Source organism: Silurus meridionalis, chromosome 14, assembly GCF_014805685.1.
Source record: "Silurus meridionalis isolate SWU-2019-XX chromosome 14, ASM1480568v1, whole genome shotgun sequence".
Taxonomy (NCBI): Eukaryota; Metazoa; Chordata; class Actinopteri; order Siluriformes; family Siluridae; genus Silurus; species Silurus meridionalis.
In genome coordinates, this window is record NC_060897.1 from 14390586 (window position 1) to 14412358 (window position 21773).

Below are 21773 nucleotides of genomic sequence, written 5' to 3' on the forward strand. Positions count from 1 at the left end.
ATATCATTCTACTGATTTTGAAAAAGCCTAGAAAACCACAATATCTTTTTGTACTGAAGAAACAAAATCTCAAAATCCTCAATAGATCTGGTGTCACTAGTCTGTGTCTGAGTCTGTGACAAAGAAAGAGAAAGGAACAATGAAAGAGAAGCAGAAAGTAAGATAGAGAATAAGAGAGAGTGATGTAGATGAGACAGAAAGACACACAAAGTAACTAAACATAAAAATATAGTTACAAGTTTGTGTACCAACACAACACACAGCTCAACACAGTTGTTTACTACAGTGGCCTTTTTACCATAGAGAATATTAACAATGAGTCTGGTTCTTTAATCAATCAGATTTTAAATTCACCTCACACCCAAAATAGCATCAGCATTTTTCCATCCTCTGATTGGTTGGTCATTGGTTGGACATTCATACATCTAAGTTATAAATTTTTATGCCTACAGAGGAAGAGAAATTGATTTGCTCTCTGACATTCTTAAAAATCCATTTTCAAGAAAAGCTAGACATAGTGAGAGGTCGGCCAACTAGCTAGCTTGTCTCAGCCGGGGGGAGGGTGTGTTTACCACTTCCAGACCAGTGAATACGAGCGGTACCACTGGCTTACAGCCTCTGAGGAGCGGTGCAAATTATTAGTATGCATCTCTGGTGGGTTGTCGAGTGGGTTGTATTTTAAATTTTTTTACGTTTTTGTCATGTTATTAGACAAATATTGATTCTGAACTGCACCAGATGATGTAGGTGCACAGTTGCGGTTGTAGTGTGAGATTTGGAGCTTGCTTTAGTAAAATGGTATTCACCCTCCATACGCAAAATGCCTCTCTCTCTGTAACACGTTGTTATATTGCGTTTTTTTGTATAGTATTGATTGTTTCTATAATTGTGGTAGTATCAAGAGGTGTATTAAGTCGGGTAAGTCCCCACTAAAGGCCCAGGTACCAAATGCACGGCCCGCCACTGCAAATAACAGCATACACATTTTTGTCTTTTGAAAAAAAAAAAAAACACCCAACAAAGAAAGAATCTGCCATTAATGTTAAATAAATAACTCCTGCACAATATAAACACATATTCTATACAAGTAACAAGTATTCTTTATTAAATTAGTTACATAATTGTAATTATATTTATATTTCCAGTATAAGCTGCTGTTGTAAAAGATTATTTGCACTTTAAATCTGTACTTCTGTCAATGTCTGTCATATACCTTTCAATCCCTTCGGTCTAATTTGTGTATACATATATATATTTGTATAGTGTATATTATATATTATTTTTAACCCTATTATTTTTATTTTTGAGATTATTCTGCTTATATGTTATATTCATACTTTATACTGCTTATACTTTATTTTTATTTTGTGTTTATATTTATTTAATATTTAATTTAGATTTAAATGTTGGACAGTCGTAAGAAGCATTTCACTACATGAGACTGTATGAACGTGTATGTGACAAATCAAATTTCAATTTGAATTTGGAATTGATTCATTAACATGTCACCAGTCGGACTCCAAATCCATTTTAAAGCATTTCTTTAGAAATAAGATAATATATAAACCCATCTCTTATCTTGAAATAACTCAATTCTCCAAACACAGCTATTCTTTAGCCTTATCTCTCTCTATCACTGCTTAAGTCCTGAAGATAAGTGATCAGTAAATCTTTAACAAATCCAGTTTCCTAGACATAATACTACTACTGCTATAAATTTTGAAATTACTCAGATGCCTGAAAAACTTCAGAGACAGACAGCTTCAGCTGTGTGCTATTAAAAGCACTGAAATGTCTAAGCTCTTGCTGTTGGAGCAGCAGTTCAGAGTTACAGAGCAGAGCTGTGCCGTTTAATGGTTGTGGAAAAAAACGATTGCAAATACTAATAATCCAATCCAGGATAAACAAACTAGAAAAACTTCAGGATTGTTCAGGATTCCGTAAGTCACGCAGAGCAATAGATTATATGTTTGTATGAGTCTTTGAATGTACTGAAACTCTTGAATGTTGCAATGTGCTGTAATGGCATATCTCTGTCAAGAAAGGCTAGTTTATCAGAACAGTAGGCTAAATAAATTGCCTTTGTATTTTGTTTATCTGTACCTGTTGTCCATGTTTTATCAAGTTTTCATTTTTGCCTTAATAGTGGTCACTGCATGCCTGAAATAAGGCCTTGGACTATATTTAGTGATTAGGGGATGTATTTAGCCTTTCACTAATCACAGATGCTGTACACAGTTAAACAGAGACTCCAAAGCATCTAAACATAAGAGAAATGTTGCTTAGTGATTACAGTTCAAGTAAAGCAAGATTGTTTTGAATTATATGATCTGTTCAATTTAGATTACGTGTCTATGAAGAGTTGATGATTATATATATATATATATATATATATATATATATATATATATATATATATATATATATATATATATATATATCATACAGCATTGGAAACTTCTAATTTTAATTTCTATTTTTTTATGTTCATTTGTAAGTGGTTTTTTTTTGTTGTTTATTTTCTTCATGTCTTCCAGATTCATGTGACTTGATACTGAAGGCCTCAAACACCTCCATGGACAAATCCAACAGTGCAGTAAGTAAATGCATGTTCAATGTATAGACTATTGCAGACTATTAACAGTAAAAGAAAAGGTCAGAAGTCCTTTTACCTTATTTTTCATTCCAGGATTTACAAATGACGACAGCTTTGCTACTGTCTGTTGTGGTGGTGGTGGCAGCAGGAATATTCCATCTGTACAGCATGATACTTCAACTGCTGCACAAAACACAAGTGCAAAACAAAGTAGTGTTAATCACTGATTCATTATCAGCCCTGGGGAAAGGTATGCTCTTATTTGCTTATATGTATCATGTATTATGGCTGAATCTTCTGTTCTAATTAAGGTATCCTGTTATTTTAGAGTGTGCAAAACTCTTCCACAAGCGGGGAGCCCGGCTGATCCTTTGTGGGAAGAACTGGGAAAAGCTTGAAAATCTTGCACAACAGCTGGTCAGCGAATCAGATCCTATTTTGGTGAGTAGATACATAAATTCTCATCGTAAAAAATTTTGTTTAGCTGCTCTCTGTGGAATCAATTTAAAGAGCGTTTTAGGCTGATGAATAATTAGCTGATTATTGAAGAATGTAACTGTTAACATTTCAGTTTGAATTTATAGGGAATTCCTCTAAATTCACTTTCTGCTTAATTACAATTGTCCAGACATTCCCACCAAAGCTAATCGAGATGGACTTTACAGACATGGAGACGCTGTCAGATGTGCTCTCAGATGTGCTTGACTGTTATGGCTACCTGGATATGCTCATTATCAACAGCAGTATGAAAGTGAAGGCACCTGCACAGACTCTGTCTCTGGAAATGGACAAGATGGTTATGGATGTTAATTATTTTGGACCAATCACACTGGCCAAAGGTGTAATAATAATTTATAGAAAGTAACATTCATATTTTTATTAATGTTTCGCTGAATAACTGTCAGTGTGTGCATGTGTGTTTAAACACATTGCTGTTTCATGATTGCAGGTGTTCTGCCCTCAATGATCTCCAGAAGGTCTGGCCACATTCTTCTGGTTAACAGCATTCAGGGCAAACTGGCTGTTCCCTTCCGAACAACTTGTGAGTTTGGTTAGAGGAGGCTACAATGAGAACTTTACTTTTATGTTGTCACACAGTCCCTAAATGATATATTTTTGTAATCAACTGTATTAGTGAAAGATTAAGTAGCGTAGTCTGGAGGGTGTGTGGACTAAGAAAAGAGTGTAAGTCTGATATCACAGTAGTTTATATTCATATTTAATATTATATAATTACTTCAAATAACCAGCTGGTTATAATTAATCTTAATCTTTGCTGCCAATTATTCTTTATTTATACATTAAAAATATATATTTAAGTTATATGTTGAAAGTTTAATAATTGAATAAAATGTAATTATATTCTCAATTATGACTGGTCAGACGGTGTTGGTTAATTGATTTACAAATTATTGATTAATCAGAAACTAGCTGCAACTTTTTTGCATTTATAGACGGATTTTCTAGTGTCAATGCTTTGTAACAATTAAAAATGTCAGTTTTATGATATGGAAACGTCTTCAGAATAGAAAGCTTCGACTTTGGTTGCGCAGTCACATGCCATGTCCCATTTTGATAGAATGAGGTTATTAACTATTATTATTAATTAATGTATATAAGTGATAACAGAAAGTACATTTTTCAAAGATGTTCTGCAACATTAACTGATGCCTTGATTCTATTTTAAGTAAGACTTTTGAACATTGGCAAATTGCTACATTGATATGTGCCTGAGGTTTACAATTTTCCATGCCTCACCATCCAGTCATTTTTTTTTTTCATTATTATTTTTTTATTATTCACATCAGCTCTCCCTTGATCATATTTCCATGGATGTTGATGCTTGAAAATAAAGTAGAGCTAAGACAAAATATTTTGTCTAATATGCTTTTTTTTTTGTTTTGTTTTTTCAATTATGCTGACCGCCCGCTGTTCCAGATGCTGCTTCCAAACACGCAGTACAGGCCTTCTTCGACTGCCTAAGAGCTGAGGTACAAGAGTTTGGCATCTCTGTTAGTACAATCAGTCATACCTTTATAAACACCGCTCCCACCACTCAGCATACCACCACAAGCAATTCCATCTTGCCAGGTAAATCCAGTGCATTATTCTTTCATAAATCAAATAAACATACAGTCTCTTCTGACTTGTCCAACTTTCTCCTAATGGAAATTTGCAGTTCTAGCAGGACAGAAACCTCATGGCATTTCAGTGGAAGAGATGGCTAATGCGGTAATGCAAGCTTTGGGGAGTAAGAAGAAGGAAATCATCATGGCCCACTCTTTCTCCAAAGCAGCTATCTATATTCGCTCTCTCTTTCCCAACCTCTTCTTTGCTGTAACAGCAGCAGGAGTAAGGAATGATTCAGGTGTGGAGTCAGTGCAGTGATATTGTACAATATTTGTAGTATTTTTCTGATTGTGGTATAAATGTATTTTTTTTACCATCTGTTACCAGTTGTTTTATTTTTTTTCATTGGTTTAAGTCAGTGACAGCTGTTTTTCTAATGTCATTGACATTGCATTACAATGACGGTTACATATGTCAAACTTTTTTTTATTGGGCACTTAAATACGGTGTATAAATGAATTAATACAGACAATAAGGTACTGTACATTTATGCATTTGACCAACAAGTTACTGTAAGTATTTTGTCTCAGGCAGTAGAAAAGTTCATGCCATTTCTGCTTTTACTTATTAATGATTTATGAGCAATTTCCATTTTTAAGCATTACTGTAAATGCTAACGATAGTCTCTTAAGAACACGCTGAATTTGTTCTAAGTAGTTATTTTTCATCTGCACACTAACAAGCAAATATGTTATGCAGTTTTCAGATCACCATGTACTGTGTAATTTAATCATTTTTGAGTGGCATAGTGTTCTGAGCTCACTTTATTGAATGTGTGGAGTTTCACTTGTTTTGTGGTTGCCCATGAGGTTCCTCCTGGAACTCTGGTTACATCCCAGAAACCTGCCAGTAGGTGAAGTTAAATTGCTCGTATATGTGATCAAACATCTGTGGTGTATAGGACCCTGCCTTGCTTAGAGAACTCAGATACACCAAGGCCCTGATAAGGATAGAGCAGATATTGAAAATGGATGGATTGAATAAATATCATCTCTTATATTAATAATAAATATATACATTGCCTGTGAACATTTTTGTCTTATTTTTTATTATTTTTAGACACACACACATGCTCCTTTTCTCAGTATGCAGAAAACTTGGTAAAAGGCAAAAACAATAATTTGATCAAAAATGACTGGAAGAAAGTTCTGTGTACAAATTAATCCAAATTTGACACTGCTGGCTCTAACAGAAGAAATTATGTAAATTATGTAAGATTTCTGTAAGAACAGAAGAGAAGATGTTAGCAGACTGCCTCACACTCAAACATGGAGGTGGAAGCTTGATGGTTTGGAGTTGTTTTGGAGAAGGGAATGTTTGAGACTTATTCCAGTTGAAAGGAATACTCGAGCAACACGCACACCATTCCGTATTTCAGCGGCATGCAATTCTGTCTAGACTACAGTTCATTAATCTTCGCTATACAACAAGAAAATGACCCGAAGTCTACGTAAGCATTATTTGTGGTCTAGTGGTTAGGATGCAGCGCTCTCACCGCTGCGGCCCGGGTTCTATCCCCGGTCAGGGACCCAACCCCAGCCACTCTTAGTGCCGGTCCCAAGCCCGGATAAGTTGGGAAGGGCATCCAGCGTAAAAACGTGCCAAATCAAACATGCGGATGGTCCACTGTGGCGACCCCTAACGGGAGAAGCCGAAAGAAAGATTTAGAGAGCAAACAGTTGGCTTGAGTGTTACGTATCATGGAATGGCCTTCCCAGGCATTGCACCTACATACTTTTAACTGCCAAAAAGGTCAAAAAGAATGAAAGAATAATAAAAGAATAATAAGGCGCCTCTTTGGAAAGTTTTACAAGAGGCATGACGAAGTATTTCAGGTGAATGTTTGGAAAAACAAACTGTCTGGATTCCAAGAGTGTGTAAATATAAAGTTTAACATCTGTACATACATATATTTGTTGGGTTAAAGTAAATCTTCATATTAAATTACCTACTTTGTTGCATATAAACATAAAAAAACACGTCTTGAAAACAATTGAAGGGTAGATGTTCCAAATTTTGATATGCACTGTACACGCTGGGGAATTCTGTAATTAAAGAAACAAACTAAATTCGCTCCCAGAATTGAGTAATAAATAAGGTATTTTGTAATATAAATTTGTCGATTATTTTCGCTAAGTCGTTGAGAGCGTTTGTAAAGTTACGGCGCCATCTTGTGTTCCACTGAAGACATTTCCTACTTTTGTGTAACTCGCTTCCGTGAACATGGCCGAAAACATGAACAATACTTAAACATTATTATATATGATATCAGCATTGAGCCATGGGATTGTGCTTAATGGTCTCTCGAAACGGGGTCTGGACAGGAGCTCGGACTCTGACCAGAGTCCAACTATGCACGTCTCCATTTTGTGTTTTGAGCAGCGAGCCATACCGAGTGATTCACGACAGAGAACAGCGTCGTTTCTCTATCAGACTGGACCACGGTGGTAACGTCTATTCCCACAGAAGTCCTAAGAGGCCATGTATTATATATTTTTTTCTTTCTTGTTTTCTCGTGATCTCGAAATAACGAGTTTGTCTTGATCATGACTTAGTTTGATAGTGATCTCGACATAAAAGTTGTTTTCTCGTCATCTACTTATCATCCACGTGTCCACAAATGGTTGTGGTTATAATTAACATTGCTGCATCTAGAACATTTCTCGTGATTAGTACTGAATTTTTCTATGTATTCGCCATAAGGATATTTCTAGAGGCAGCAAAATTGCAGCATCATGGATATTGATTGGTTATTATCCATGATGCTGCCTCTAGAAAAGTGGTGCCCAATATGTAATAAATATTTATTGATGCATTTTTATAGTAGGTAGATAATCTTGGTCATTTTATAAGTAGCTCTCATGCTGAAAAAGTGTGTGCGAGCATGCTCTTATGCAGTATACACAGATTCTAATCACAATGTTTATGTCAAGATCACGAGAACATTAAGTCGTGATAATGACAACTTTTATGTCGAAATCACGAGAAAACAAGTAAGAAAAAAATTATAATGCATGCCCTCCTAGGACTTCCTTTCCATTCTCTTCATAAGGTTTTATTATATTTATATATAATATGTTTGATTACATTCCATATAACTGAATGTCTGAGTTTTTTATATACCAAATACATCTGTAAAATGATTCTTTTTGTGGGTTTTGTCGCATTGTTTAAGGTCTAGTACAAAGCGCTGTGTTGAAGTACTCCAATACGAGTGACGGCCACGTGCATCTGTTATCAACTGAAGTTCCAGAGCCTTTCAGAGGTAAAGGAGTAGCTGCGACTCTGGCCAAGGTATATACCTTTAAGCTCTGTGGCATCAAGAGAGCAAATTTGGGTTCAAATTTACCATTAAGTGGTCTAGTGGTTAGGATTTGGTGCTCTCTCCGCTGCGGCCCGGGTTCGATTCCCGGTCAGGGAACCAACCCCAGCCATTAGGGTTGCACAAGCCAGTGTACTCTTAGTGCTGGTCCCAAGCCCGGATAAATGGGGAGGTGTGCGCTAGGAAGGGCATCCAGCGTAAAAACATTTGCCAAATCGAACATGCGGATCATCAATACGGATGATCCGCTGTGGCGACCCCAATTGGAAAAGCCGAAAGAAAGTTTTACCACAGTAAAGCCACACTAGCAACATTGGTACCATGATGTGCTATAGATAACAACAGCAGTATCATAGTCAACATGTCGTTCCACTTTAAAACCACACCAGTACCATTTTTACCATGATGTACCACTGTAAAACCACATCAGTGCCATTAGTACTATGAAGTACTACAGTTAAGCCACTTTAGTACATTTAGTAGCATGAAGTTCTATATATATCAACAGCAGATTCATAGATACCATGAAGTGCCACTGCAAAACCACACCATTACCACAGTTAACATGAAGTTACACAGTAAAACCACACCAGTAATATAGTGACTATGAAGTACCACTGTAAAATCACACCAGTACTATATTTACCATGGATTACCACAGGAACCTCACACCAGCACCATTGGTATCATGAAGTACGATAGACAGCAACAGCAGTGTCATAGTTACCATAATTTATGTACCCAAGCAGGATCATAGTTGCCCTGGAGTACCACAGTAAAAACATTTTAATACCATAATTACCACGAAAAACCGAGTCAAATCATGTACCGAAGTGCCCTAATTTTATCGTTTTTTTTTTTTTTTTACAGGCTGCAATGGACTTTGTGGTTGAAGAAAAATTAAAAGCAAGCATCTCATGTTGGTATATTAAAAAATATGTTGATGAAAATCCACATCATGGATACCAGGTGCACATTGAAGATTGATATTTTAGACAAATAAAAAAGGATGTACAGCTCATATGAAAGCACTTATTCATTTATTCCTTCATTGAGGCAGTCACTTTTAAGTTGAACATCCAGTATCTATTGGACTTTCTGATTAGAGGAAGCATGAAGCAGCCAAATAAATAAAATAAAAAAGTTAAAGTCTTGTTTCCTTTTATTTAATTAAGTTTTCCCATGCACCCAAAAACAGACTGGCTTCTGCAGAAGAACACACACGAAAGCAGAAAACTGAAAAAGCATCAAATCGCTAAATGGAAAGTGTACTTATAAGTCATGTCCACAAAAGTAATGAGGTATAAATGACTAAGCCAGGAAACTCAGTGATATTGATTTTTCCATTATCTTACTTATTCATCTGCTAATAAAGACTTAATCCTTAATAATCCTGGCTTATTTTGAAGCTGTGTACAGTATTTAACTGTTCTGTGATTTTCATGCAGCTGTATTGAATGCATTTAACAGCATTGTCATAGATTAAATAAAATATACCTACTTGACTTTTCCATATTTCAAAACAATTAACTACAGAGGCTTGTGTAAAAGAAAGTAATTTAAACTCCTGTATATTTTATTATTATTATAGCACACTCTTAACAAAATAAATGTGATCATACGTGATCAGAATATATCCGGTATATGATAAACCTGCAATAAGATGTATACATTTCTTTAAAATAACATTTTATATATAGATTTGCCAAAGCAAAAATAATCAGCCCAGCTGATTTGCTGCTAATTCTAAAACAATATATTGTAGGCAAAGCTTTGCGTTTTTAAAATACATCAAATGTTCCCTTATTGTAAAAAATAATGCTAATTGGATTTGCCAATGTTACCATCTTTTGTTGAACTATGGGGGTGTGTGTTTGTATATATATATATATATATATATATATATATATATATATATATATATATATATACACACACACATACATACATACATACATACATACAAACAATATCTCAAAGAGGGAGTAGCACCCTCACATTTCAACGACAATATTAGTATAATCTTCCCAAGGAAGAATACTAAAGAAATGAAACTTGGATATATTTTAGTCAACACAGTAGTCAATGTGCAGCTTGTATAGCAGTGCAGATTTACTGTCCCCTGAAAATTATACAGCCATTACTGTCAAAATAGCTGGCAAAAAAAAGTGAGTACACCCTAAGTGATAACAGCTGTACAGTCAACCCCTTGGAAAGTGTGCGTGTTCTTATTTGGAACCTAACTAACAGAAAGTTGGACCAAATGTTCAGAAACGTTAGAATAACAATTTAAACTATGTATTTGGTCAAATACTGTACACAATTATGTTTATAAAGTGACATTACTTAGATTAATTCAATAAGGTACCGTAGGGGCTGCGATGGTGCGTCCAAAATTCGTGGATTTTCGGAACTCGTCTTAGAACCTAACCCCCGCCAGCTCCGGGTACCACTGTACGTCGCTTAACCATGCAAAGCCACGTTTTATTCATCATGTTTATGTTTTTGTCTGCTTGACAGGACCATACAAATTTGTGTATCTTGTATTAAAGCAGTTAAACATTTGGTGCTTTGAGTACAATTCTCATACTGACCACTGGATGTTCAATGGCACCTCATGGCAAAGAACTCTCTGAGGATTTGAGAATTAGAACTGCTGCTCTTCACAAAGATACCGAGGCTAAAAGAAGATTGGTAACACCCTTAAACCCCCTTGTTCTGTAAATTTCTCATTGGGATGAATAAAGTCTGTCTATCTATCTGTCTGTTTGTCCGTCCGTCCGTCCATTAAACTGAGTTACAGTACAGTGGCCAGGTTCATACAAAGGTTTTCCAAGACAGGTTCCATAACAGGCCCCCCAAGGGTCAATCAAAGAAGTCGAGTCCTCATGCTGTGCGTCAGATGCAGAATCTGGCTTGAAAAACAGACGCATGAGTGCTGCCAGCATTGCTTTAGAGGTTGCAGAAGCAAAGTTGTCTGCTTGTCATTGTTTAGACCATACGTCCCACACTGCAACAAGTCAGTTTGCATGACCATCGTCCTAGAAGGAAGCGTTTTCTGAAGCTGGCCCGTAAACAGTTTTCTGAAGATAACCTGTCCAAGAGCATGAATTACTGGAACCATATCCTGTGTTTTGATGAGACTGAGATAAAGTTGTTTGGCTGAGATTACCAAGAAAATTGTGTCTTGACCACAGTCAATCATGGTTGGGGTAGCATCATAGTCTAGTGCTGCATGAGTTCTGCTGGTACTGGGGAGCTGCAGTTCATTGAGGGAAACATGGATTTCAGCATGTACTGTGACATTCTAAAGCAGAACAGGATGCCCTCCCTTTAGAAACTGGGCCGAACGACAGTTTTCTAACATGAAAACGACCCCAAACATCGCCAAGATGACAACTGCCATGCTGAAGGTGAAGGTGATGGAGTGACCAAGCATGTCTCCAGACGTTAATCCTATTGAGCACCTGTGGGGCATCCTCAAACGGAAAGTGGAGAAGCGTAATGTGTAATCATCCAGCAGCTCCATGATGTCATTATGGAGGAGAGGATCCCAGCAACAACCTGTGCAGTTCTGATGAATTACATGCCAAGGAGAATTAAGGCAGTGATAGATAACAATTATCCTCACACAAAAGTTAGACACTTTGGACACAGTTTTAACATGTTCATTTAGGGTGTACTCACTTTTGTTGCCAGCTATTTTGACAAAAATGGTTGTATGTTGAGTTATTTGTAGAGAACAATAAATCTATACTGCTGTACAAGCTGCACAATGACTACTCTAAAGTATATTCAAATTTCAATTTGATAGTTTTGTGTACCCACTTTTGTGAGATACTATATATATATATATATATGTATATACAGTATATACTGTCTAATAAAAAAAATCAAATTCAAAGGCATTATGGGATCTTTGGTTGTACAATAGGAGGAACCCCTAAAGATTTTCTTTTAAAGGGTTTCTTTTAGGATTGGTTCCCAGTTAAAGCATTTTACGGAGCTAAGGACCTTAATTATCTAAAAAACATTTAAAGAAATGTTTATTATTATAATTAATAGTTTATATAATAAAAGCCCTGGTCAAGATCCCTTTACAATTCCACTAAAGTCCACTAAGTACCAGGGATTCTCCGGGCTCTTGCCCTCCGAACCCAGTTTCCTCTAACAGGGGCTCTCATTGGTATCTGAGTCGGCATTCTGACATGCGGACGCCGTGGTTCCTGCCACATCCAGGCTTTGGGGATTTTCCCTGCTTGCAGCTCATCCACAAAGTCCTCCACCCCGTCAAATTTCCTGGTCAGTTTTTCTAGGCTGTGTTTCAAAGTGTTGAATTGGTTGTAGAGGTCATCTACTGCATCAGACAGAGGTCTGATCCTGTGGACATCACAGCAGAACTACAGATATTTGGCATTTAAGATCACGATAATTTAAAAGCAAGTGTTGCCATTTATGAGGTAATGGAAGTCAAGTCATTTTTATAATAATAATATTATAGAAACTGACCCAGTGCCAGTGGTAGCTGAGCCAGACATTAACAGCTTAACACATGGCTGCAGCAAGTAATAAAACTGTGTTTGGTAAGTTGGGTAGCACGCATGCACACACTTTTACCAAGTAGATTGTTTTTGCAGAAGTTATGGGTCAAATAAGCTATGGTTGTGCTAAAGTAATCTAATAAAATGACACATAAAAAGGTTTAGCCATGATTTAACTTGAGAAACAATTATCAAATGGCTATTAAAAAAAATCATTTTTTTTACTGGTCAACTTGTTTTGAAATTGTGCTTTTAATAAATGTGCTTTCTGCACAAGCCTTTCACTTACCTCCCATAATCAGGTAAAACCGAAATGTGGTCATTAACCAGCAGATTCTTCACCTGATGCATGATGGCATATTTCCAGTTGTCCAGCACTTGGGTCAGGTTTGTGCAGCTTTTGTCATGTGTTTTTTCTAAGAGATAAGCAGTTATAAAAAAGCATACTGTACACAAATTATACCAAAAATATACACTGAGTGGCATGTACCTATATAATGCCATGGAGCTCAGCCAATGAGCCACTTTTGGTCTTTTATCGCTAGCTTTGAGATAATAATTGCAAAATAATTTTGCATGAACATTTTTCCCAGAAGTTAAAGAGCTGTGAGCATAAATATCAAATATTATAGCCAACATTTTTCTGTACTGAATCAGGACAAGCACTAATGAGCAACACATAATGATGTTTAAGCCCAGAGTCCATGATTATTTTACTGAACTGTTAAATCAGTAAAGAACTGTTACCAGTGTGCTTCCATGCTTCCCGAGTGTTCTTCTTTTTTTGACCAACGCACAATGAGATGAGCACCAGCAGGATCAGATCCCTCTTCAATCTCATCATCCTCAACAGAAAAGCAATGATGTAATTTAAACTTATAATACTTTGATATGCAGCCAGTACAAATAATTTACCATATTAACCTCTAAACTTCCCTAATTCATCTGGTCTCAATTCATTCATAGATGGCATGTGTTTCACACATTTCCCAAAAAAAATCCAGATTTCCCAGACAAAACAAAAACAGGAGGAGCTTGGCATAGGAGTCAAGAGTTTGACTGTACCACATATCTGTACATAATTGATATGCAGTGCACAACATAAATCAGGGCTGTTTGTTAACGTAAACATCACGCACTGAATGAGCAAGAAAAACTACAGTTCAAATGTATGCTCTTCCTCACTGCACATGTGCTAAACATTTGACCAAAGTATACCCACACACACACACACACACACACACACACACACACACACACACACACACACATATATATATATATATATATATATATATATATATATATATATATATATATATATATATATATATATATATATATATATATAAAATGTTATGCCTGATTGGGTTATAGTTAAATACCTTTAAAGTGAGGACTGTGCTCTTGTTGTCAATGATATCCAAGGATTAACTTAATACAAGTTTGTGTGCTGACAATGAAGCAACATGTCTTGAGTTGCTCTCTTATATCAGCATCCAAAGCCCAAAAGCCATCCCTCAACCTTTTCCCTCCTCCAGAAATGCACAGAGAGAGAGGGAGAGAGAGAGAGAGAGAAAGAGAGAATATCAAGGCACACTATAGTTAATCACAGTGACTAATGGTTTATTTACCCCTATAGTAATTTCCCCTTTCCTTTTCTGCATTTATTTTAGAGACATTAAACACAGCAAGTTTTAGAAGGATAAATAAGTTGCCATGTGTTTGATGCATGGCTGCCTCATAGCTCCAGGGTCCCTAGTTCCATACCAAAACAGTTTTCATTTTCTCCCTGTTTTCACATGGTTTTTGACAGGTATATCTAAAAATCAATTTAATCCAAAGTAGGAGTCAAATAACTATGAGAATAGTCATTACAGCCAAAAGTGTAATCATTTACAGAAACAGGTTCAAACTAAAGACCAACATTGTTGGAACAGATGCTGAGAAAGATTCTGTGACATTAAGAAAGTAGCTTCACCCCATTCTTACTTCTCACATCAACCAAAAGTAATCTCTATCCCACCCACTGCCATCTTCTCTTGCACTGATTTAAATCCAGAGGACCCGAGCAGGAATCAATCCTGGCAGAGGTAATGCTCAGCTCTTCGTGTAAGGGCATCACTCCAGCTCTGCATTCTTGCATCTTAGTGTAATGGTCTGTGGAACATCTGGGCCTTTCTGGTGAGCCCAAGTAGCTTTGAACAGGACACACTTCATAAAAAACAAATTTGAATAATTTTTTATGCTGCATTGTGTAAAGTGATAATTTATGCCACTGTCTGCCCAGAATAACAAGTTGATGCAAGTAAATTTTGTCTTTAGGCAATGTGAGAAAGTGCATAGAAGAAGAATTAAATGATAACTATATTAATGTGTATATCCGTATTAGACCAACAGTTTTAAAAAGAAGATCTGAAGGAAAGTGTGCTCTTCTACTTTTGGGCACATTATCCGTTCTGGTTCCTTTAGTGTTCTTCAGAGGACTTAACAAAATTTATTCTGAAATTATCCTTTGTAAATTATAGATTATACGGCAAATGAAACAACATTGATGACTTTGGCAATTTGTTCTGTCAAACAGAGTGTTTATATCAAGAATGAATATCTAATGACCTCTATCAACATTGCTTTAAATACGGAAACCAAAATAGTAACCAGTGTTTTGTTCTGAAACAAATTTCTTGTTCTCCTGTGCTTGTTCTCTTGTGCTTGATTACGTAATGTTAATATTGTGAACGTGTGGTGAGACTGTTTTGGATCATTCTCAAAGGACTTGAACTTGGAGGAAAGCTGGAGTGTGGAAACAAATAAAAGCTTGTAGTAATATTGGAAAGGAACCAGATTTCTGTCCTTATGATGTTGCTTTTAGAAAAGCTTTTCTATGATCAAACTGGGTAAAAAAAGAATACATTTGCAGGATAAAATTTGTAAAACTTTTCAGAAATAAATGTGACCATCTATTGACCAGAAAGTGAAAATACCTACCTAGTTGAGTCAGTTTCACTATATAGAAACTTACACTCTACAAAGATATTGTTCTAGTACTCACAAAAGGTAATATAAACTCAGTAATCAGGTACAGCTGAATGTACTCTTTAACTTCCTGAGTACTGATACATGTATATAATGGACACATCCAGAGTGTTTTGCACATTATTTTGTGACAATTTTGGCTTCTGCCATTGCTCTACCTTTCATTTAAAATTGTATTAGTCAAATACCCAACTGTGTATGGTTGTGGTTATGTAAAATAAAATTGAAATGATTTGAACTAGATTTGAAAGATGAATATATTTATTCACACTTTATTACGTAAACTCCCAGGTTTCAGCAGGAGATGCAATAACAGTTAATATAAGCTAATTTACAGATGCAGCTAGCTAGGTAACATAAGTACAAGGCAGCAAAGCATTATCTACTGCACTCCTGCTTATTGCATTGTACATGATAAATTATATGGTGCCAGCTGGTTTATACCATTTTACCAGGATTAAATTAAAAAAATTATATTTGTAATGAAGCACACAAAACCATTAATGCAGTCTGTCTTCTATTTGGCCCTCAAAAAGGCAGCGATTATGCAGGCTGACAGCCTGGGATAGAATTTAGCCAGAGACTGTAGTCATGAGGTCATGCATCTACTTTGCACTCGTGGTTACGCCATTCCATGTAATATAGCATTGCCTAGTTAGCCAAGTTGTGAATGATATGCACAGTTTTTTCAGTGAGTACAAAACACCCATGATATGTCAGAACCACTCACTCAAATCTAGTATAAAACGTTTGCAAGGACAGCAGTGAAAAAAAGGTGCTTATGTTCATGAATCACCCCCCAAAAATCCTCTACTGCTTCTAGGCAAGTGAAAACTTCCTGTCTTAAATTGATAGTCAAATTGATTTTAAACCCTTCATCATTCTTGGTTATGGAAAATGTTTCTGGTAGCCATGCACCAAGTATTCTGATAATGCAGTCTGACAGCTATTAAACTAGGCATTGCTGGAATTTACCCGATGACAGCATTTAATCATTTCATTAAAAATAGACAAGGTTTAATATGAAGGACATACAGTATGTTTGTATTAATCATAATAAATAAATTGTTGTATTTTAATAAATATTTTTGTTTCAGGCTTAGTTTTAGTTGTCATTAGTCATATTTCTTCTTAAAACCTAAAATACAGTTATTTGTAGGCTATATGCTGACCCCCTCCATTAATAAAATTATATTTCTCATTATTTTGGTTTACACCCTCATATAGCTTCAACGTTCTATTATTTCTACGTGTTCACTAACACAGGAAATTAATAATCAGAATTTAGCAGACTGAACTAATTACAAGCAGGGTGTGTGAGTGTTAGTGTTACGGAATGGTTGACTGGCGACATTCCCAAACATCCGGATGACTAGTCCTCCACTTCCTTATGTGTTCTTGAGTATTTTCTTATTAGATCTTTTTTTTATTCTGACCTCTCCTTTAGTTATCTAACTAAATGAAAGAACTCAAACACAATCAGACTTTCCAAAAGCAGCCAACATGCGGACAGAGGATAGACAAATACTTCCTGTTTATTCAAAGTTATAGAGGGGACAGACACGTGCTCTAGCATGTTCAGGCAACTCAAGAAAGTTCTCAAAGCAACTAAATGCTTTAACATTTCAACTGTTATTCTATTTAGGTTCGGATTTTAGGTACTGCTTGCTCCAGAGAGAGCAGAGCTTTGGATGATGAATAGCCTGAAGCAGATTGCCAGAGTCTTACTCGTATCTTGCCAGGGGTAATTTGGATTCCAGATTCCTGCATAATTTTATATTTTGACCCTTCGCACTACCACCTGGACATTGGTGGAAGAATGAGAATAGATATTGCTGTTGATCTAATCAAGAAGGGCTTACATTAATAGTTTATTATTATTATTATTATTATTATTATTATTATTATGTTCATTGTTAATTTTATTGTTTTGAATAAAATGCACAGAGATGTAGAACATAGAGAAGTTTATCAGCATATGTTTGCCACATCTGATTTGACAAATAGTAAAAAAAACAAACAAAAAAAAAGAATTCAGGCTGTATCTCATCACTCTTCATTCATCGTGCCTATTAGTAACAGTAATTGTTGACATGTTGGAGGGGTTTGAAGTTTTGCCACATTTTACTCACATGATCATTCTGAAAAATGTTCTGCAAGATGTTCTGTCTAACTGGTCTTATGGTTAGCATAGATCCCCAACATGGCTGCAAAATCCTAACGTAACATTCAGTGTGCGGTTTTTTTGAAGATTGAATAATTTAGTTGTTCATGTGAAATGTAATGCATGCTAAAGATATAAAATGCATTTGTACACAATTCCAATGACCCTGAGAATGACTGCCAACAAAGATGTGGAATTTCTTTTCTCATTAAATGGCAGAACTCTACAGCACAAAGCTGTATAAATTAGTTTGAGTCAATCAGTTTTCCAGAACTCCAAAATCCAACACAGAAAGCAGAGATCCACATGCAGGTTAAGTAATTACTGTCAAATCAATTATTCACTGTTCATTCCATCTATCTTTCTTTGGCCTAAAAGTTAAAATATGTGTATCTGTGTGTGTAAATAAACAGCATTATATATGATCTGCCAAAAAATAAAATAAAATTTTCCATTTTTATTATTTTAGGTGGTGACCCAGTCACTTAAAAAAAAGGGGTAATATTATGAAGTTTGTGCTCCAACTTGGATTCATTCAGCAGCTTCTGGGTTTAATTTACTGTAAGTGAATGAAAGAATAATGTCCATTTTCACAAGTGCCAAAAAAAGTACAAAAAATACACAACCTGACCTAAATCTAGTTCCAAATGACAAAACAAAACTACAAAACAGGACTTTAGAGATATCGGAACATTTGATTTAATCAAACAGTTACAGTAACATAATAAGATAATAATTTCTATTCTATTAATATTTCTATTAGATTTTCACTTCCTAAAGAAGTCTGCAAAAAATCCTCTATGATAAGAACTTCTGATGTTCCCCCATCTAGCCAATGACATCACTCCACACCCTTGCTATCCTGAGGATGTCTCCCAACAATCGTTGCCCCCCACATGTATAGCCTTTGATTTTTTGAATGCTCTATTTTCAAATCCATTTCTACTGTTTGTTCATTTGGAATTTCTTGGTTCCCAGTGCTTGCATTTTTCATTATTTATATGAATTTTTTTCTGCAATTTAATCTGTCTTTATTCTGACCTTGTTTAAAATGTATTTGAAACATTTTGAAAATAATTAGCTTATTGATAAAAGGTCAGTAAGATGACTGAGTATAGATGATGGGAAGAGCTTCACCAAACTAATCCAAAACTGTGTACACATTGTGGAACAATTTTAGAATAATCCTCAAAATAAAATTGAAAAACAGTTGAGTATCTCATCATTTACAGTACAATATAATAAACAAAAGTTTTAAAGACTTTGGAGAAATCTCAAGGAACAGAGAGTGGGTGCATAAGGGTGCACAAGGGACAAGAGCAAAAATCTATATTAGATGCTCATGATCTTTTGGCCCTCAGGCAGCTCTGCATTTAAAAAAGTAATGATTCTGTATTTAATTAAACAGCCCCAAAGCAGAATGTTTCCCCCTCCATGTTTGACAGTGGGGATGATGTTTCTGGGGGTCATATTCAGCTTTTCTCTGCCTCGAAACAAGTCGAGTTGATGCCAAAGAGCAAAATTTTGGTCTCATCTGACCACATTCTCCAAGCCTTCTATGAATAATTCAGGTGTTTACTGGCAAACTTCAGACGGGCCTGTTAATGTGCATTCTTGAGCAAAGGGACCTTGGTGTGTTACCAATGGTTTTCTTGGTGACTGTGGTCCCAACTCCCTCCCATGTAATTCTGGCCTAATTCTTGAAATTATCCTTACACCATGAGGTGAGATTTTGCATGGAGCTCCAGAGCAAGGGCGATTTCTTCCAGTCTCAAATTATCATGCCAACAGTGGTCTCTTTTTCACCAAGCTTCTCGCTGATGGTCTTGTAGCTTATTCCAGCCTTGTGCAGGTCTACAATCTTGTCCATGACATCCTTTGACAGCTCTTTGGTCTTGCCCATGGTGGTGGAGAGGTTTGAATGGAAGAGGTTGATCCTGTGATGTCTTTTATACAAGTCAAGTCAAGTCAAGTCAAGTGGCTTTTATTGTCATTTTTACTATACACAGTGGTACACAGTACACAGTAAAAACGAAACAACGTTCCTCCGGAACCCTGGTGCTACACTAAACAACAAAACAACATAAAGTGCATCGAGTGCAGCCTGGTGCAAACAGTGCAAACAAAAGAACAGTACAGACAGACAACACAAGACAAGACAAAAGACAAAAACAAGTATAGCGCCGACTAGTAGACCTACTGTATACTTACATATACAGTACTGTGTGAGGTGAATGTAAAAACTATACCCAGGATAAGTTGATATTAGGCATTCTTTTATAAAGGGACAGGACAAATTTTGGTGTGTGGTGGTCAGAATTCTTGCTGATTGGTAGGGGATCAAAAACTTATTTCACTAATACAAATTTATATATAATATTATTTATATAATCAGCATGTGATCAAATGATAAGTTTCCCTACTGTGTGGGAGTGCATTAGTGCCTGTGGAATTGGCATTTTGCACATTTGTAAAGGCTCCATCACTACTGAACCGGACAACATTTCTATCCTAATACTTCAGAAACAAAATTCCTTTTATAATGATTTAGATCAGGATTGGACCTTTTTTTAATCCCCTTTCTGTTTCTTGAAAAGATTTTATATACACTTTCCATATACATAATTATACTGTACTATGGTATACTGACCTTAATCTTAAAAATACAGTTGCAGAAGAGTAATCTATTATAAATATACTGTCTGGCATCACCCACAAAAGAATGGTTTCCTTTAACAGTCTCATAGTTTCTTCCATATGGAGTCCGCATTAATTGGTTTTACTTTTAGTTTTAATTCGTCATTCATCTTTGGTTCTTTATCCTCTGTGGTTTTTTAGCCATCCGCTAGATGGCACATCAGAACAAAAAACATACATTGTGTAGTGTCTATTTTTTATGCAAGTAGAATGAACTTTACTTAGAAATTAAATAATCTGATCAGCATATCAAATCAGGTAAGAGGTTTTTTATAAAAGGTCTGCTACAGAGCAACTTTTGTTCAGGCTTTTCCTAAAGTATAGTGCAGCTATCCTCTTTAAAATATGTGCAGTTCACAGCCAAGACCTAGATTCCTGTCTGGACATATAGCCAAAGAAGCAGGCCCAGTTGCAGATGTATGCAACAATTAAAAGTCTGTAAATATAATTTCTTTTTTTCAATGTGGGGTGAATACTGTTACATTAATCAAGAAAATGATTAGGCATTTTCAAAGATCTCTGATTTGCTTTAGATATTAGTAAGTAATTAAAAGCTTAAATAAATGAATTTAAATTTAAGACCTAGTTACTAATATTTCCAGTACAACATTCTACACAGCCTAACTGGTTTGGCTTCTGAGGGTGGACAGTAAATGAATTTGATTGTATACATTTGCCTAAAATGCCTAGTAGGTGAATAATGGTCATAAAAATCATTTTTATAGCAATATATTATTATTTTTTTATTTTTTTCATCTCATCATTAAGGTGGCGTGGTAGCTCAGTGGTTAAGTTGCTGGATTAATGATCAGAAGGTTGGGGGTTTAAGGCCGGGTATTGCCAAGCTGCCACTCGGGCCCTTAACCATCTGTGCTCCAGGGGTTTATTTTTATGATTCATTGGTTTGTTCATTGCTTGTTACATTTTAACATGACTCTTTAGATCCTTAAAAAATAGTTTGCTTACATTCTTGTAGATATTACATAAATTGACTGTTTGTGTTGTTTTAAACAGTGTGGTAGCTGGAACTGGTTTTTCTTTTTAGGCCCATAACCACATGTGCCGTATGTGAAACTGTAGCCTCAGAGAATCATTAGTTGACTGTAGCTGGAGGTTTTCTTTTGTACTGTGTAAAAGTCTATATTTTGTATCAGAGCTGCAGCTGATTCTTCAGCGCACTGATGAGCGAGAAGCATTTTGAAAGAAATTCTAGTTATCCATGTTCTTCCAGATGTGTGCTGATCTGTCAAAAAGGACAGATTTACTGACACAGATTTGTAGTTTACA

The 21773-nt window shown here is 35.8% G+C and overlaps 3 protein-coding genes across 9 annotated transcripts in view; 2 read left to right on the forward strand and 1 right to left on the reverse strand.

Annotated features, from left to right (window-relative positions):
• Positions 1-5755, forward strand: part of dhrs7ca (dehydrogenase/reductase (SDR family) member 7Ca) — a 32553-nt gene extending 26798 nt beyond the window's left edge. For all 4 annotated transcript variants that reach the window (XM_046865881.1, XM_046865882.1, XM_046865884.1 and 1 more), the window contains 7 exons: positions 2538-2596; positions 2690-2846; positions 2925-3037; positions 3225-3435; positions 3546-3638; positions 4535-4687; positions 4776-5755. In XM_046865881.1, coding sequence (XP_046721837.1) covers positions 2538-2596; positions 2690-2846; positions 2925-3037; positions 3225-3435; positions 3546-3638; positions 4535-4687; positions 4776-4984 — 995 coding nt within the window. In that variant the 3' untranslated portion in view covers positions 4985-5755. The remainder of the gene's footprint in view (positions 1-2537; positions 2597-2689; positions 2847-2924; positions 3038-3224; positions 3436-3545; positions 3639-4534; positions 4688-4775) is intronic.
• Positions 5756-6882: 1127 nt separating this feature from the next.
• On the forward strand, positions 6883-9197 carry LOC124397368 (protein NATD1-like). 4 transcript variants are annotated; one of them, XM_046866949.1, is made up of 3 exons: positions 6883-7209; positions 7902-7991; positions 8919-9197. In XM_046866949.1, exons 1-3 carry the CDS (start codon positions 7008-7010, stop codon positions 8939-8941), a joined length of 315 nt encoding a protein of 104 aa, XP_046722905.1. In that variant the 5' UTR covers positions 6883-7007; the 3' UTR covers positions 8942-9197. The 4 variants fall into 4 exon arrangements, with proteins under 4 accessions (XP_046722905.1, XP_046722903.1, XP_046722906.1 ...); XM_046866947.1 differs by having other exon boundaries at positions 6890-7209; positions 7902-8020; XM_046866950.1 differs by having other exon boundaries at positions 6892-7173.
• On the reverse strand, positions 9088-14040 carry si:dkey-282h22.5 (uncharacterized protein LOC107988040 homolog). Its single transcript, XM_046866946.1, has 4 exons — positions 13975-14040; positions 13337-13434; positions 12879-13005; positions 9088-12428 (listed from the first exon to the last, which is right to left on the reverse strand). Exons 2-4 carry the CDS (start codon positions 13431-13433, stop codon positions 12167-12169), a joined length of 486 nt encoding a protein of 161 aa, XP_046722902.1. The 5' UTR covers position 13434; positions 13975-14040; the 3' UTR covers positions 9088-12166.
• Positions 14041-21773: the final 7733 nt, after the last annotated feature.

Bases quoted from the DNA above. Each gene is read 5' to 3' on its own strand.
- LOC124397368 (XM_046866947.1), top strand. From the start codon at position 7,008: ATGGGATTGTGCTTAATGGTCTCTCGAAACGGGGTCTGGACAGGAGCT. The intron at 7,210-7,901 runs GTATTATATATT...GCATTGTTTAAG, and splicing joins CAGAAGTCCTAAGAGGCCAT to GTCTAGTACAAAGCGCTGTG. The intron at 8,021-8,918 runs GTATATACCTTT...TTTTTTTTACAG, and splicing joins TAGCTGCGACTCTGGCCAAG to GCTGCAATGGACTTTGTGGT.
- si:dkey-282h22.5 (XM_046866946.1), bottom strand. From the start codon at position 13,433: ATGATGAGATTGAAGAGGGATCTGATCCTGCTGGTGCTCATCTCATTG. The intron at 13,006-13,336 runs GTAACAGTTCTT...CTTATCTCTTAG, and splicing joins GGAAGCATGGAAGCACACTG to AAAAAACACATGACAAAAGC. The intron at 12,429-12,878 runs GTAAGTGAAAGG...TGATGTCCACAG, and splicing joins GTTTTACCTGATTATGGGAG to GATCAGACCTCTGTCTGATG.